General features: G+C 38.7%; 2 protein-coding genes across 3 annotated transcripts; one reads left to right on the top strand and one right to left on the bottom strand.

Annotated features, from left to right (window-relative positions):
- Positions 1 to 597: 597 nt before the first annotated feature.
- Positions 598 to 3,592, bottom strand: LOC145897033 (developmentally-regulated GTP-binding protein 1-like). Its single transcript, XM_082985190.1, has 10 exons — positions 3,479 to 3,592; positions 3,161 to 3,284; positions 2,760 to 2,921; positions 2,540 to 2,623; positions 2,305 to 2,474; positions 1,878 to 2,051; positions 1,620 to 1,744; positions 1,282 to 1,404; positions 1,048 to 1,143; positions 598 to 926 (listed from the first exon to the last, which is right to left on the bottom strand). Exons 1-10 carry the CDS (start codon positions 3,515 to 3,517, stop codon positions 920 to 922), a joined length of 1,104 nt encoding a protein of 367 aa, XP_082841316.1. The 5' UTR covers positions 3,518 to 3,592; the 3' UTR covers positions 598 to 919.
- Positions 3,593 to 4,020: 428 nt separating this feature from the next.
- LOC145897156 (IQ domain-containing protein H-like) lies at positions 4,021 to 15,990 on the top strand. 2 transcript variants are annotated; one of them, XM_082985342.1, is made up of 23 exons: positions 4,021 to 4,194; positions 4,417 to 4,539; positions 4,888 to 5,064; positions 5,820 to 5,939; positions 6,139 to 6,246; positions 6,950 to 7,112; positions 7,431 to 7,586; positions 8,350 to 8,474; positions 8,809 to 9,044; positions 9,368 to 9,586; positions 9,806 to 9,923; positions 10,013 to 10,163; positions 10,436 to 10,611; positions 10,755 to 10,925; positions 11,367 to 11,581; positions 12,981 to 13,056; positions 13,168 to 13,287; positions 13,446 to 13,601; positions 14,094 to 14,257; positions 14,431 to 14,566; positions 14,718 to 14,807; positions 14,893 to 14,990; positions 15,223 to 15,990. In XM_082985342.1, exons 1-23 carry the CDS (start codon positions 4,144 to 4,146, stop codon positions 15,422 to 15,424), a joined length of 3,351 nt encoding a protein of 1,116 aa, XP_082841468.1. In that variant the 5' UTR covers positions 4,021 to 4,143; the 3' UTR covers positions 15,425 to 15,990. The 2 variants fall into 2 exon arrangements, with proteins under 2 accessions (XP_082841468.1, XP_082841466.1); XM_082985340.1 differs by having other exon boundaries at positions 14,715 to 14,807.
- The last annotated feature ends 330 nt before the right edge of the window (positions 15,991 to 16,320 follow it).

Here is a 16,320-nt window from a genome sequence, read left to right as displayed (position 1 = left end):
AATGCGTATATTTTCCTGCTGTATACAACAACTTGTTGTAAATGTTACGCCCCGCTACACACCTGGTTCACGTGACGATGCAAGCGGTGCCAGTGTTATCTATTCCTTTTTCCTTGTGTTTTTCCTGCGTTTTTCCTACGTTTTTAGTGTTTTATGTGCGTGATGCTTTACTGTTGACATAACCCTGAAGAAGTCTCGCCGGATGGCAGACGAAACATTGGTTTCCAATAAACACGTTAGAAACTAAGTGCCAGAAGAGCAATTCTGATTAATTAGTATGCCTGGCAACAAAAATAGCAGTATAGCTTAAAGTTTGTACGTGGTTTTTCTGACTATAAATTTTTAATAAAACGAAATCCAGGGGTGACAATACACACGTTGTCACCCCAGTTTGTTTGTTTGTAAAGGGTGACATGTCACCCCTAAATCGACGCCTATGAAGCTAGCGATGAACAAAAATCATTTCTGCGTTATCTGAAACCATATTTAGTGTTACAACATATTATTTGAGGACGATCATTCTATTCAGTCAAGAACAATGAGTTTTCCTCGCCTAAACCTGTACACATTACCACACCCACGACACAGTTCCGTGCAGTTTCGCCGAAATGACGTTTTATTCTGAAGTGATCTCTCGCATGCACCAACACATTTAAAACACCTTTGCAAAAGTAGCCGGTTTATTCTTCAACCAAAAACCATACGACGTTGAACTCCCTCTGCTGCTTGCGTCACAAGTGAGAAGATAAGCGGGTGCGAATTTATGTTTGGGCGAACTGGATATGGGCGTAATTGCAGATAGGAAAGATTTAAATTCTTTACATTTATTTCCACGAAGCATCCGCTTGTCATCATGAACAAATCGCGAGGAATTCGTTTTGAAAGTAGGAACGCAGAAAAGGCAGCTCTTGCAAAACCGCTAGACCCTGCAACAGACAAAAAGCTTTCGTTGTCATTTATGCTTAATCGAAGACACAAGGAAAAGACAGTTGCATCTGTGCATAAAGATTAAGGACGCCTGGACATTACAGGCTAAAACCAACGCACCTTTTGACAATTTGTACGACGTCTTCGTCCATCAAAAGGTGATCTTTGCCGACACTCTGTGGATTATATTTTACTGAAGAACCCCACACGATAGCGCTGAAGAGAGAAACAGGAAGGAATTATTAACCGTTCATTACGCTATGGGCTGACAATGGCCAATGGCCATGCCTAAACGTAAGCAAAATATATTTGTATATATCTTATTTTAAACACCTTGAGATTTTATGGGCTTACTGTTTAAATTCTTTTAATAAAGTTCTGTGCAGTTTGTTGCAAAAATCTTCTACTCTGCAGTTAACTGATGAAAGAACAACGGGGGCTTCGTAATCGGGAAGCTGTCCTTTAGGTTTCGTGTATCTGCAATAAATCAACACAACTTACGTAGCTTTTGGGTTTTAGTTGATTAGATTCAGTGAAGTTTTTTGACCAAAACTACAAATACATTCATTAAAGCAATACAAGTTAACACAAACAAATAAGTCAGCCACATCAGTCAGAAACATCTTTAGAATTTGAGTATAAGAAAACAAGTTTACTCAGGGACGAACTGGTCACTGTGTTTACGTACTTACATTCTGATCAGTTTAAGGTAATCCCACATCATCTCCAGTAGGTCATCAAAATTCCATTTGTGGTGAGCAGATATTGGAACACAATGAGGAACTTTGTAAATAATATCAAGCTCCTCTATCGATATCTGGATACGAAATTCAGTTATACAGTTGACATATTTTTACAAAATAACAAGCATGTCCAATACAAAATGTAAATTCAAAACTTTTATTATGACAGTATGGAATTGAAAATGTTGACAAGAAATGTTTTCAAACCTGGTCAATCTTGTTAAGAATGTAAATGCAGGGAACATAGACTCTGTTTCCTTCTATAACATCAATAAGATCGTCAGAACTGCAGTCTTCCTTCAAGATCACGTCTGCATTGTGGATTCTGTATTCAGATAAAATTTTCTTCGCCAAATCCGCATCCAATTCACTTTGTGCAACCTTAACACAAAATAACAAAATCTTTAAATCTTGTTTTGAAGCAAACTTGACTAAATACTAAAAATGAATAAATTCTAAATTATACAGCACTGGCATATTTTTTTGTGAAACATTATAGGCCACTTTGGCAATAGTTTATATATGCTTATTTCAAATTATCCAATGCCAGATCATATTTTGATATATTGTCATAAGATAATCCACTTAAAATACTTGCAACAAACTGCTGTGGTTTAAATTTTCAGGTACTCACCATAGCTTGGAAATTGACGCCTCCTTTCTCTTTCATCTTATAATGAATGTTGGGAGGTTTCTTGTTGAGTCTGATTCCAAACCCTTCAAGTTCTTTTTCTATCAAACGCTTATCACCGAGCGGCTTCAGAACATCCAACACAATAAAGATCAAGCTGCATGTTCTCGCCACTGAAATATTAGGAGTCTTTTTTATAAATCTATTCCTGCTGTGTTGAGCTGCATGGTTAGTTTACCTGCAATAACCTGTTTACCCCGGCCTTTGCCATCTTTTGCCCCCTCAATAATTCCAGGTAGATCAAGAAGTTGGATTTTAGCACCTTCAAAAATTACAAGTATATATGTGATAGATATAGCAGGGACTATTGTCTGGTATAATCTGGTCTAGAAAAAGTCAAGATTTTATTTAGCAGTTCGATAAAAAACTTTTAATTTAATTAATATCTTTTTACATACCTTTGTATTTAATAACACCTGGTACAGTTGTAAGTGTAGTGAACTCATAAGATGCAACTTCACTGTAAACTCCAGCAAGGTTGCTCAGCAAAGTCGACTTCCCAACCGATGGAAAACCCACAAAACCAATCCTAGCATCACCAGTCTTGGCAACATCAAAACCTGTATGTTTTACATACAAATTTGCATCAATCAACAAAACACATGTATCAGAAACTTTGTAGCTTTCTAAAGAAATGTAGTAAGGTTGTCTAAAGCCTGATATTGCAAAACATAAACAAAACTAAATTAAAAGGGAATTAAATGAAAACTATTAGGCCTATACTTATATATGCAGAAGATTCATTTCACATTTAGGCACAATTATAAAAAATATATAAAAATAAAAGATTTTGTTTTACCTTCTCCAGTGCCACCGCCACCACCTCCTTTGGGAGTGATTAATTCTCGACGTAACTTTGCTAAGCGGGCTTTGAGTAACCCCAAGTGTCCAGCAGTTGCTTTGTTCTTCTGGGTCCTCGCCATCTTTATGACAATAAAATATGTATATTACGTAGGCTACAGGTACACATCACTTCAAAGAACAATTGCCTTAGAATCATGCCAAACAGCATGTAAATTTCGGGTCTTGTTAAAAAAATTGTTTGGCAATGAAATTTCAGCAATTTTGGGCAAGAAAACACCATTAGCACACAACAAAAACGTAAACCATAACCAACCTCAGACTCAATCTCCTGAATTTTCTGTAAAATGGACATCTTTGGGTCGTCAAGTTTCTCTATTAAAATTCCAAACTAGACAGATGCACTACTTTTGTCAACGTGAAATCCACCTGTGACGTAATAAAACCGGGATCAACATGGATGTGAATAAAGCCCATGAGGGAAAGGTCTATTTTATTTCTTGCTGTGCTTTCACAAAATTTTAATCATATATTGCAAAATGTTATTGCGTCCCCTCATTTCCAGGTATGAATAAAATTTCTCAATTGAATTTAACAAATAAAACTATCATAGGTAGGTTTAGTAGTAAACGCAAAAATTCAAGGTTGTCATCTTACTGAAAAAGAAAAGAAATTGAATGTTCGAGTATTTGAATAAAACCGTCTAAACATCTTTGCTTCAACTGCAGCAAAATTTATTTGCTCTAATCAGAGAAATTGTTGTAAATATTATTCGCTTCAGTGGTTTTATTTGAGGTTGTTTCGCACGCATACGGAAGCGTTGTCTATGGCAACGTTCAATATCCGGGGATGTGTGAATTGCCCGGGTGTCAATGAAAAGGCTAGGTTAACAAAATTTGCCTAAAATTGGCTGGCCAACCCACGTCCTAAAGCTATGTAGTTATCTAATTTTCCGTAAAAGTGAATCTCAAAATACTTACCATGGCTGACGTGGAACGGAGGCCGGAAAATGTCGGACACATTTTAGTAAAGGTAGGTTTATATTGACTGACACAATTCTGTGATTTGAATTCACATTTACTTAAGTTAAGACCGCAAATTAAGTTTGTCAGCAGCTTTTCCGCACAAGACATTTATCCCTGTGCAAACTCAACATACAAGTCTCTATTTTCTGTGAACTTTTTGATGGTTCCATCTTCCTTCGTGAAGTGTAATTTTTAGTAATAATATTCCTTTTCATTTGCATTAATCCAGGTTCAAGAGGATTTGCAGCAGCTAAAAGAGCAAGTAACATCGCTCAAACTTGCTGGACCTGGAAGTCAGATTGATCTTCGTGCATTGGATGATGCATTGTCAAGAACCGAGAATGGAATAAAGGTTGTTTTTTTGTACTCATCTATGATAAACTATAAAGTATTGAACCCAACCTGTGTATTAAGTGTATTTTATCATATACAAAAGCACAGTATTATTTGGTATTTTTTGGATTATGTAACACCTAGAATAAACATAGACAGACATCGCTAAAAGAATATTTAGTATAAAAGGCTTTCTAAATGCTTTTTTTAAGTCATTTGCACACAAAAAATGTAAATCAGCTTTTGCAGTGAATTACCAACTTATATATTGATTTATTGTAGGGGTAACCACTAAATTCCCATATGCCTGTTGATGGATTTGTTTTTGCATTATAATTACAATAAACGTATTTCATTTGGTTTTCAGCAAAATAAGGAAATGGTTGTGAGTGTTATGAACAACCAGGTGACCACCTTGCCAACACTAGGAGATGGTTCGAGACAAAGTAGCAGACATTATGTTCCACAACACCACCAAGTGGACATGTATGATGGTCGTCCAATGTTGCATGCCTCTGTGTATCATGACTCACCTGGACAAAACGTAAATTGGCATACAAAAACTATTGATAAATAGGTTTTTACAAGTTAAAGATTATTAAAATTAATTTATGTATATACGTTACAAACTAGAAAAAAATTCATAACTTTACAGCTTGCACTAAATTCTAGTTGTGGAAAATTGCCTATTTGTTAGCTGGTAGACAAACTAAAAGTTTTACCCATAGAACATTGAGTTTTAGGGTTCAGGCAAGGTGTTGGACATTTTTAAAGTTTTGGGTAAGTAAAGCTCATGAATATTTAAGTGCATATCTCAGGCCAGGCTTTCACTCAGTTTAGCAACTTGTCAACCAGCAAAAGTAGTTATCGATAATACCAGCTAGTGTTTCCAGAAAACAGAAGTGTGCTAATTAAAAGTTAGATGTAATGATGTTTTCAGTTTGAAGATTCAGAAGATATGGAGTGCTTTGATATGATTGAGGTATGCCCATAAATGTGTCATCATAAAACAGGCTTGGATAATAAACATTACTTGGCAATGATCAGCGCATTCCTAAAGTCTGACCTCCTTCGATTGTGAATGATCTCGGTCTTTCAGATTATATGCACAGTTTTATTCTTGCCAAGTGCTGTTGGAGGGACACAAGGCAGAGGCAGTCACAATAAATTCCCTTGTTGCATAGCAGTTGATGTGGCATGCATGTAGAATAAAATGCCAGCACTTAATGCTGTGCACTGCAACTTCAACAAACTGATTTTATTGCCAACAGTTCGCTATCTTATTTCCAATTATGACAGTTCCACAGAGATCTGACCATGAAGGCCCTTCTCAACCCAGAAAACCTCAACAACCGATTTGCTTTGAATCAAAACTATGGATTTACTCTTCCAATAGTCAAACCACCACGACAAGCCAAGGTTCAATTCCATTAATTCATATGCGTTTTCAGTAGCAATAGAAAAAAGTTTGAGAATTGAATAACAAACGTTTATAGTCAAATTTAAAAATGGATATTAGCAAAAATGTAGGTGGTTTTTCTAACTGAGATAGCTTTAAAACATATTGCTATCACTGCTTTTCAAAGTACATTGATAATACAGTTTTATTTTTGCTTAGATGACCAACCAAGCCTTAACAAGGGGGTCAACTATTGAGCCTTTATCAGTGTTGCCTCGACAAAACAGAATCGACCCTGCACTTGCACCCCCTGCCATCCAAGAAAAGGTAATGCTTATAACAGGTTGTCCTATCCCAAGAGTATCGTAATACTGAGATTTCCAAAATGAAAGAAACTACAACCAAGAAGAAACTGCGCAATTAGAAATGCTTTTGAAACATACGAGGGCCTAAAAATGCAATGTAATAGATTAATGGGGTTAAGTTATTTTTAAATTATTTTGACAGAGGATATCTAGGAACACAACTCACGTGTTTTCTCATAATTCTAAGTATAAAGAGACTTGCCCATATTGCTATTAACACTGTCATGTCCGTGACATCGGTCTCGACAGCTCCTTATAATCATGGAGCTACACCAATCGCGTCATTCAAACTGATGATGGCACAAGTTTTTGCCGAAACGTCTTTTTTAAACATGACAGGTTAATAGCAATATGGGCCAGTCTCTTTATACTTAGAGGATAGCTAGTTTTTGTCGCTTAAACATTGATCAGCTTGTCAGCTTCTCGAGAACCGCTTTTGGTCCATTTTCGTCACTTGCTTGGCGTTATGGTATTTGTCATCACAACGGGAAAAAATAATTAGGAAATTAGGAACAATTATTCTTGGATAGTCACCACAAGTTCGGCCGTTGGCTTACAGGATCGCCCACAGTCACACCAAGCTGCACTGACGAGACCTTATAGATTAAAACAGTGGCCATCTGTATGCAGATCACAAAAACTATTCTTTATTGTACGTCTTACAGGATGCAAAGAAAGGTATTCTAAGTTTGATCGAGAGGGGCCTCATCCCACCGGCCGCAGAACTAACTCTCGACCCTTCGCCCGTTCATCACAAGAGGGCACTGTTGCACAACCCGGAGATGGCAACCAGAAAGCAACTGCAGTCTGACAGCAGTGCTCGTGGAGGTACGTAGTGGATACAAATACGAAATATTTGATAGCTTTTTTCCAGGGTTCCATCGAACTGTCAGAATTGCAAATATTTGGTTAACGTTGGTCAAAGTGTGGCAGTTTTCTTGGTTTGTCTCTGCGTTGTGAGTGCTACACAACTATTAAAGTTACAAGTTGTTCTTGTTTTTTGATCGTTTTGCTTTCTTTATCAATGTTAAAGCGTTGTGTATAACGTCTATATTTTGTAAGAGTTGGAACATTGTAGATGCACTAGGTTGTGATGCTACAATTTTTATTTACTTCAACTACATTAACCTTTTTGTATGTTTTCAGAGGGAAGCCACTACATGGCATCCGTGAAGCTAGACATCACCCATGACCGCCGTCCAAGTGAAACCATGACGTCACAAAGATTGGGGACGTCGGATGACGCAATGAGCGCCTCCATACCACCATCCAGTGCCAACTACTCTATTGCCCGGTCTGCAGGTAAACTGTCGTCTTGTAAAGTGATTTGAAGTTTGTTGAAATATAAATTCGTAAAATGTAGCATTGTGTTTTTGTTGTTAATTATATACACGTATAAGGTTGTTCTATAAAGTCAGGGGTTCTTAACCTGGGGTCCATGAACCCCTAAGGGGTCCAGGAAAATGCATTAAGGGGTCCATGAAACGAAATACAAATATTCCGAAAATCCACGTATTTTCCTCTGTCCACGTTTCCACTTCATCAGCAGGCCACAACGGCAGCCAAACATGCACCTCGCATAGTTTGAGCAATTGCGAAACCGCCTTAGTGATGCAATAATGCATAATGGCTACTCTACTATTGCAAGTCTGGCATTGTAGTATATGTGAAAGGCTACTGTTGTACGTGCGTGCTAGTGTTTCGACCATCACTATGTTGATTAAAACCTAATTTCGACGTTTGCAATGTGTTTCTTGCAAAGGGGTCCACAGCTTTTCAAAGAATGTTTTAGGGGTACGTGATCCAAAAAAGGTTAAGAAACACTGTATTAAGTGATTGTTATAAAGACGAACTTGATAGCAGGCCTCCTTTGATCCAGACATCAATTCTTGCCCATGTGAAATAATAATAAACCTTTTGAGGTTCAATCTCTTGTAAACATTTTCGCTAACTCGTTCATTAATTTAACTGAAACCATTTAAATCCGAAGTGATTTGGCCATTGGGACATTTTCGAGTAGATTATAAATCCAATTATAACCGATGTCATTTAAAAAAAAATACAGATACCAGGTCCCCCCAACTTCGATCCGTCCTCATCCAATCTCCAGCAAGCAGAAGGAAGTCAATCGCATCCTCCACCAAATCTCCCCTTCCCATCAGGCTTTTCAACGCTCCTCTTCAGCCGTTGGTGGGTAGAGAGATTTTCTACTCTATCATAAAAATTAAATGTTTTTCCAACTAAAGTGATTACCATTGAGTTGGTGCTTGGGCCTGTTGACTGCATTAAGTTGATATATATGCACTATAAAATATCATTAAATCATGTTTATTATCATTAACGTGTAGGTTACCCATCAGCTGTCGCATAGACATTTATTCTTCAAAATTAAGTCCTAGAACCTAAAAGTTTTTTTTTAATTTTTCGTCACATTATTCAAGCAAAATCATTGCATATTCGTTGCTCCACATAAGCTGTTGTCGTCGCAACAAGCTTTCAAAATAGTTTACAACCCTCTCTTTAGCCCCCTCCCGTGACGCCGGCGCAAAAGGAGGACGAGCAGCACCAAGTGGTAGCGGCGAGCAAGAACTACAGCTTTTTTCTCCACACCGGGGAAGTCCCTCCCATTGGCGATCCCGAGTTCTCTTCATTCAATCAGCGTTACCTCTTGCAGTGGGGAACCATCGTCTCGACGCTCGCCGTCCTCCAGAAACTCCTGCGGCAATTCTCGGTGCCTCTGGCTCACGTGAATGGAGACAAGTGAGATTTTTTCGTTGTTTTGCTGTCAAAGAGTTATTGTCATGAATAAAATTTAATTCACAAAACATTTACTCCTTTAAACCTACAACTTACAAACAGGTAGAACTCTTTGATAAAGCATTAGACTAAACAGTCTTCAAGACTTGAAGTTATATAAGAAAAAAACCTAAGTCACTTGTCGTTATGATCGTGATTTTTCTGATATACTTATATATTTCACCTACAATTAGTCATCGTCAGTACCACAAACACGATCCTAACGACAATGACTTCTGTTTTTTTTCCGATACAACTTTTCGAAATATAAAGTTATATTGATCCAGGTTGGCCGAACTCTCGTCACAATATGAAATGGAGCAAATTCCAAGCAGAGATGAAATCTTGGGGGTTCTTGAGAACTTGGACGATGTCATGAAAATCATCAATGCACCAGGTCAGCGTTACCAGGCAATCGACGGGCGCCACGTAGCGGCCGCCAAGATTCAGGCCACGTGGAGGCGGTACAGAGACCGCAAAGCATATCTTCAATACAGAAAGCAAAGGTAAACAAATCAAAATTTTTCCGATTAGCACCTGTTTTGTACCGACATTTTTGCTCATGTGTGGTTTTAAACACCTTTCACTTACTTTGTCCTCGAGTTTTAAAATTGTACGTTTCGCTGATATCTTTTTCACATTGTTTTTTTCGGCTTTAATAATACGATATTTGGGTTGAAACAGAAAAAAAATATGACAAAAATCCTAAATTCCATGCATTCCAGGTGGGCTGCGGGTGTTATCGCCATCTCGTGGATCATGCACGTCCGGATGTCGAGGATGAGGAAACACCTCCGGGAGATCAGGAGGAAGCACCTGGAAAACTTCAGAGCACGCGCTAAGGTGACAACTTGCTGTTACCATTTTGCTGTTGCATGGCTTCAGAAGCCTTCCTGTTTATTATGTTAACATCGCCATTAATCTGTTTACAGACTTTGGCTGTTGATTGGAAGCGAATCCAAACTTCTCGTCGTGTCATCGTCCACGTTCCGTCGTTGGGTTACCAGAATAACCTGCGGTTTGCACTGACCGGCTTTGACCGAAAACAGAACGCGCAAATCGCGAGACTCTGCGATTTAAAAGGTGACATAAATACGATAGCGGCCTTGCGGGTTTTAAAGAAACAAACACGTTATGCAATTTGAATTAGACAAAATCCATCGACTTAATTCCTTTTGTGTTGAATGTATTTCTTGTTAAGATACATGAAAAGCAAATCAATGGTTAAGAGTCAGTTCCATCCGGTTTGAAAATATAAATTGCCTCGTTTATTCGCCAACTATTGTAGTACATGCTGATACCTAAAGCATAACGGGGAAATAAATCGTCTGAACATCTGCTTTGTTACATCACAGATCCTAATGTTGACGTCATATACGTGTGTCCGATTGAGGTGATGGAAGAATTGAAGCAATATTACTGTAAGTTGCTCGGTCTCAAATCGGCTGTGGAAGCCGCTGACCCCGAATGCATCGGCGATTTATCCGACCGTTTCACCATGGTAGTGCCCGAAGCTCTCAACAAGTTTCCAGTAAGTTTCAAATGTATATGACAAATTATAAATTTTTGAACGATTTTGGTTGAATTTTAATTGAGGATCAGTTTAAAATGTGTCTTCTAGTTTTATTTTGATTTAAATTTGTATTTATTGAAAACTATCGCCTTTTTTCTTAGACTCACCACATGTGTCTCTCGTCCCACCTCAAATACAGTCCCGCCGCTCTCTCTCGCATCCGCAAACTCATCGGAGGAAGGGATGCTTACTACCTCCCAGGAGTGATGCACAGGGATGACCTGGCCGTTGCTGATGCTCTCAACATACCTGTTTTCGGATGTGAACCCGAGGTATACGATGTTCGGAATTAGGCATTTTTTTGTCAGTGTAAGATTAACGTTTGAACCACTGACCTTAAGTATGTTCGAATACGAAAGATTTTTGCGGTTGTTTTGTCAAACTGTGAGGTTTGTTGAGACTTTTCATCATTATTTTGTGTGTACACAAGCACGCAGCCTGGGAAAAGTAACATATACTGTCGAGTAATTCAGAAAAAGCGATATGCCTCGTAATATTTAGACAGATATGTTAACTGAATCATTCCAATAATAGTTGTGATCAAGTTTGTTATGAATCACACTGATACTGAAATAAGCAACATGCATAAAAGCAATACATGTCATAATTGATATTTACTATCACTAATGCGTTAAATATAGTGAAAAGAATATTTATGCCAGGTTAAATGCTAAATTTAAACCTACCTGTTCTTGTAATTCATGTATTCACAGATCTGCCACCTGTACAGCAGCAAGTCTGGCTCCAAGCGAGTATTTGCCGCTGCCGACGTAACAGCGCCACCGGGTGAGCACGACGTCTACTCCGCCCAGCAACTTCACGAATCTCTAGCGCAGCTTGTGTGCGAACACCCCCATGTGAGGAAGTGGCTGCTTAAAGTGGATGCGGGCTTCGATGGACGGTGCATCGCCTACATCGACGTTGACAAGTATGTCTATAGCGGGGATGTCAAATTGGCGGTCTAAGGACCAAATACGGCCCGCCATGTCTCGTTTTGTGTCCCGCATTACATTCCGTTTTGCCCTTTCGTTTAATATTAAGTATTTCCAAATTTATTTGCGATTGTCTAAAAAGTTAACAAAGTTACGGTTAATATAATGTTACATGATATTATTTTTCGCTGTGCTACAAATATCGTCACCTGCTCTTGAGGGTCAAGTTAGGGGAAATACCCTATACGATTAAGGCATATTGAAGTACAGTGTTCTGGGGCGGCATGATGAGCACACCTCGCTAAGTTTAGCGAGCTCGCTATTGACGCAAAACCTCGCTAACGCAACTTTTAGTATGACGAGCCGTGTTCTCGCTATACGATTCGCGTTAAGTTCCTCGCTAACTAACGAGGATCTCAGACCACTCGCTAAACTCATTTTTGTCGAAAAACTGCATTTTGGCAGCATATTTTGCAATTACTTGTTATAAAAATAGGCCAAAAATAACTAAGTGTTCATGAAATATGTTTCACTTAGGGGTAATAGTTTAATTTTGCTTGCCTGCATTTGCAATATCAGTATGTTTTGATATTTTTGTGAAGATTTGCAAAAGCTTTAAAATATAGGGTATTTAACAGCAAAACAACATATTTTTACAAAAATAATCATCGTTGTGAAAACGATCGAGAGAACCACACCATTCGAGTATATATTAGTGTCAATTTTGCATGGGTTGTTTTTCATAACGTTTATGTAAATACAATATAGCCAATTGTAAAGTTTCTGACGATATTTCTCTACTTGTGCATTTTTAAAAATTTTGACAATATTAATCGGGAGACTATGAATATTTTAATACCTGTTGTCCGTTTCCGGCGTGTAAATGATTTAAATAAATCGCAATGTGTGGTAAAATTGTAATTTAATTTAAAAATTTTTACAACAATTAAAAATGAGATTGATCAGTACAATGTTGAGATATTTGCTCAACTGTTAAAGCCTAAAACAGCAACAATTTGATTTGTGATTTCGGTCTCATATTATCGTAAACTTACCTAAATAATGTAAACGAACAAAAAAATGTGGGGTAAATTCAATATTCTATACCGCATATGCGCAATATATGGCAAATTACGCAACTCGCATTCAGAAACATGGGACTTAATGCGACGCAAAGGTCCCTTTCTCCTGAAAAGTGACGCATTCTCTCGTTTTCTTTGCGCCTTTGTACGAGGTCCTAACGAGATGTGCTCGGCATACCATTTTCCGTACCGAGGTCCTCGCTCGTACACGCCTCGCTAATGTCTGTTTTAGCGAGCTCGGTAGTTTAACGAACGAGGAACTTCTCATCATGCCGCCCCTGGAATTATTTCAATAAAACGTCTTTTCTTGTAGACACCTGCCCTGCTACCACTGGATGGTGCGAGAGAGCGTGAGGTACGGTGAAAAGTGGAAGAAGAAATGGGCACAGGTATATTACATATCGGTTGCATTGTGAAGTACGCTGCTATCATCAAATTGAATGGAAATTGAATATTTTTGTTTATTTTGGGTCGAGGATGCATATCAAATATTATTTTAGGACGCGGCTTGCACCAAAGTTCTTTTCCAACTACCGGAGGTGTTGGACAACTTTGCAAAACCAGCAAACCGTGACGCATTTCCGAAGTGGGTCGATTTTCTTGACGCTTTTCTCAGCCAGGTGAGCGATTGAACTCGGCGCCCTGTAAAGATTAATGCAATCATTTAAATTGTACGTATTTATTTTATCTGGTAAGGTTACTGTTCGTGGCTGTACATGACCTCAAAAGGTTTTGACGAAAAAGCAATGGTTTCTAAAATGATTTTTCAATCGCACAGGGAGGAATCATTGAAGCGTACCCCCCTTCAGAGAGTGTCACGTGTTTAACGGTGGACATGTTGATCGACCCCACGGGGACCGTTCAAATGACGTCATGTGGGGACCAGATTCACGCTGAGAATCCCCTTAAATGCTGGGGCACCTCCATACCACAGGTTAGACCTTCATCTTTAAATATTTCGACATTTCTGTGTTCGTCACTTTTCCTCTAAATTGGGTTCACAGCTTAGGTGTTAGTTTTTCCGTGTTTGTTGTACACAGCACGGGTATAGTGTTGTTTTTTTCTTAATCGTCCTGACGGTCGTGTTGGATCTTCCGTTGGGTGTCGCTTTGTTGGTGGTAAAATTATCTTGGTATTAGCAAAATAACAGTAAAGGGCGGGTGATTGGAAGCATTGGTCAAGCTTCAATATACCAAGAAGAAAACCTGATCGGTATTCGTGCCCAGGATATCCTGGGTTCAAATCCCGGTGCGGTCAAAAAAAAAAACAGTGAAAACAAATGACAAATGACTTTGAGGTTTTTTCTCGAATAACTTGTGGAAAACATCAGATACCAAATCTTTGCTGCCCATAAGACGATTTGGCAATTCTGATGCTTATTCAAAGAGTTACAGCAGGATAAATGTATACCTGCACTTTCTTCCAGGCTTCTGTGGATCCAGTCCAGCTATTTGACGTCAGCTTGCGGATCGGTGAAGCGTGTCGGGCGCGTGGGGTTATTGGTCACTTCTCGATCGATTACGTCACTTTCATTGACCCCATATCGATGCAACAGAGTTTGTGGGCGACCGACCTTACCTTGGGCTACAGGTGCGTATTGGAATAATTTTAAACGCATAAGGATTTCGATTTTGTCATGAAACAGGTCCCATGCAATGGAGAATGGTAACATATATCATCTTCCATGCCAAACGTCTTCAAGACAGTTTGAAGAGCATTTCGTATTCTTCGAAACATGTACAACTTTTCTGTATTCATTGTAGCGACCAAATGGCGATGACGCAACTCATGCTTTTTGTAACCGGTGGAGACCTGGACGCCGCTAGATGTCGCTTTACCGTTCCACCTCCTCCGAAAAAGAAAGAGGGCAGATTTAGGAAGAAGGAAGACGCCAAAGAGGTGACGGAAGAATAGGCGTAAACTTCCACTGTGTTGTGTTACATCGTGACTGAAGCATTGCGTGTTTGCTGCCAATTATTAACTCATCCAAATGTAGTGTAATTATGCTCAGATGTTTCGTTGCCATTGTAATTCTTTTGTTTGACAGCAGACTCCGGTCAATCTTAACCGGTATTGCGTGTTGAGCACAAACCTCATCCACAGCAACATGGCCGTTGTCCACTACAGTGTCTTTTTCCAGGTAAGCTGGTTTCCGGCAAATCAACAAACTATCTCAACAAAATACTGTTTCGTTGTTTCACGTTCTATTTTTTCGTTTCGTACAGATGTGTCGCGCTCATGGGATTGGCTTTGATATCAAGGAACGACAAGGGACAGTTTTCACACTGGTTGATTCGTCCAAACGCGAGGAGTTTGGAATGTTGTGAGTGGAAATATTTTTCTCCCATAAACTATAAACTATTTAAGGCTGGTGCTGCTTGTTTTTGTATAAGATGTAAAATATAAATTTTGAAAACTGCGTCTTATTTTGTAGTTATCGGCACCTGCGCAAGAAATTTGTGTTTGGTTGTTTTTAGGATTTGAAAATAAACATTGTCAACACTTTTCTTTGTCTTCGTCACATTGACTTTGTAACTGTTTATTACGTCACACAGGTCTGTAGGTGACGATCTTCCTGGAGCGCTCGCGGCTTTCGCACGGAATCTGTCGATTATTCACCAGGAAATATCGGCTCCCAACATGCAGGGAAAAACCAACTTCAAAGCGGCGATGAACGACATCGAAGAAATATTGGGAGTCACAGCTCAGAACGAAAAGGAAGACGACACGACCAGCAGAGAACTGGTGCCCGTTTAGCAACAAAATAATATTTCTTTGCTGTTTTTTCAAAATGTTTGTGTTTTTTTTTATTCTGCTGGTTGACAATGCATGACCGTGCGTCCTTACGCACACAATTTCTGTTACTGAAACACACCTAAAGGTACTCCTTTAAAATTACGACCAAAAGTAATTTGGTTACACAATGAGAAGCGGGTAATTTCCGCATGGTGTCGTTAAAGAGTATAAGCACTCGTACCTGTTGTCCCCCGGTGACTCAAGTATTTACACCTACCGTGTTTTGACGAATTTTATGTGTTGACGCGAAACGGCCGATTTTTGTATGTTTGAATCCAGTATTGCTTTTTTAATTTTACCTTTAGCTGCACACCAGGGTTAAAGATGGTTCTAGAACCATTGCAAATTATTTCCTATCGGTAGTCACAATATTAGTAAACAACATTTACCTGTATATGGAACTACCTTATGTTAACACAAGTCTGGGAAACAACGATTTTTATGTATTTTGTGACTGTTATTTGCTATTTTTCTTCAAAGGTTTTGAAAGTTATTGTTTTATGTGAAGAGGATATTTATATTTTCAATCCGTGTTCTTATACTCTTACGTACTGTATTCGGAGTATTTCGTTACTTAAACTCTACGTTTATTCATGCAGTGGTTGTTTCAGACAGCAAAAAATCTCGATTGGATTTTATTAACATGAAAGGGAAAGTTATCAAAGGAACTGAAGCTTCGCAGAATAGTTCGAATCAAACATTCCATAATGGCAACTAATGCACTTAGTTCTAGAACATAAATGTAGGAGTGAGCCTAACTGTAAAAATAAGCCTAACTCAAGTAGTTTTTACATGCGTGTTTTAGCGGAGTTCCATCAAACGCTAGTAGTTTGTTACGCAAACACAAACCACCGAGC

This window comes from Ascidia mentula, chromosome 4, assembly GCF_947561715.1.
Source record: "Ascidia mentula chromosome 4, kaAscMent1.1, whole genome shotgun sequence".
In the NCBI taxonomy this organism is placed as follows: Eukaryota; Metazoa; Chordata; class Ascidiacea; order Phlebobranchia; family Ascidiidae; genus Ascidia; species Ascidia mentula.
Note: the sequence above shows the minus strand (reverse complement) of the source record. Positions and strands in the feature narration are given on the sequence as shown.

Bases quoted from the DNA above. Each gene is read 5' to 3' on its own strand.
- LOC145897156 (XM_082985340.1), top strand. From the start codon at position 4,144: ATGGCTGACGTGGAACGGAGGCCGGAAAATGTCGGACACATTTTAGTA. The intron at 7,587-8,349 runs GTAAACTGTCGT...AAAAAAATACAG, and splicing joins CTCTATTGCCCGGTCTGCAG to ATACCAGGTCCCCCCAACTT. The intron at 14,808-14,892 runs GTAAGCTGGTTT...CGTTTCGTACAG, and splicing joins ACTACAGTGTCTTTTTCCAG to ATGTGTCGCGCTCATGGGAT.
- LOC145897033 (XM_082985190.1), bottom strand. From the start codon at position 3,517: ATGTCCATTTTACAGAAAATTCAGGAGATTGAGTCTGAG. The intron at 1,745-1,877 runs GTTTGAAAACAT...TTTCGTATCCAG, and splicing joins TTCTTAACAAGATTGACCAG to ATATCGATAGAGGAGCTTGA. The intron at 1,405-1,619 runs GTAAGTACGTAA...GATTTATTGCAG, and splicing joins TACCTTAAACTGATCAGAAT to ATACACGAAACCTAAAGGAC.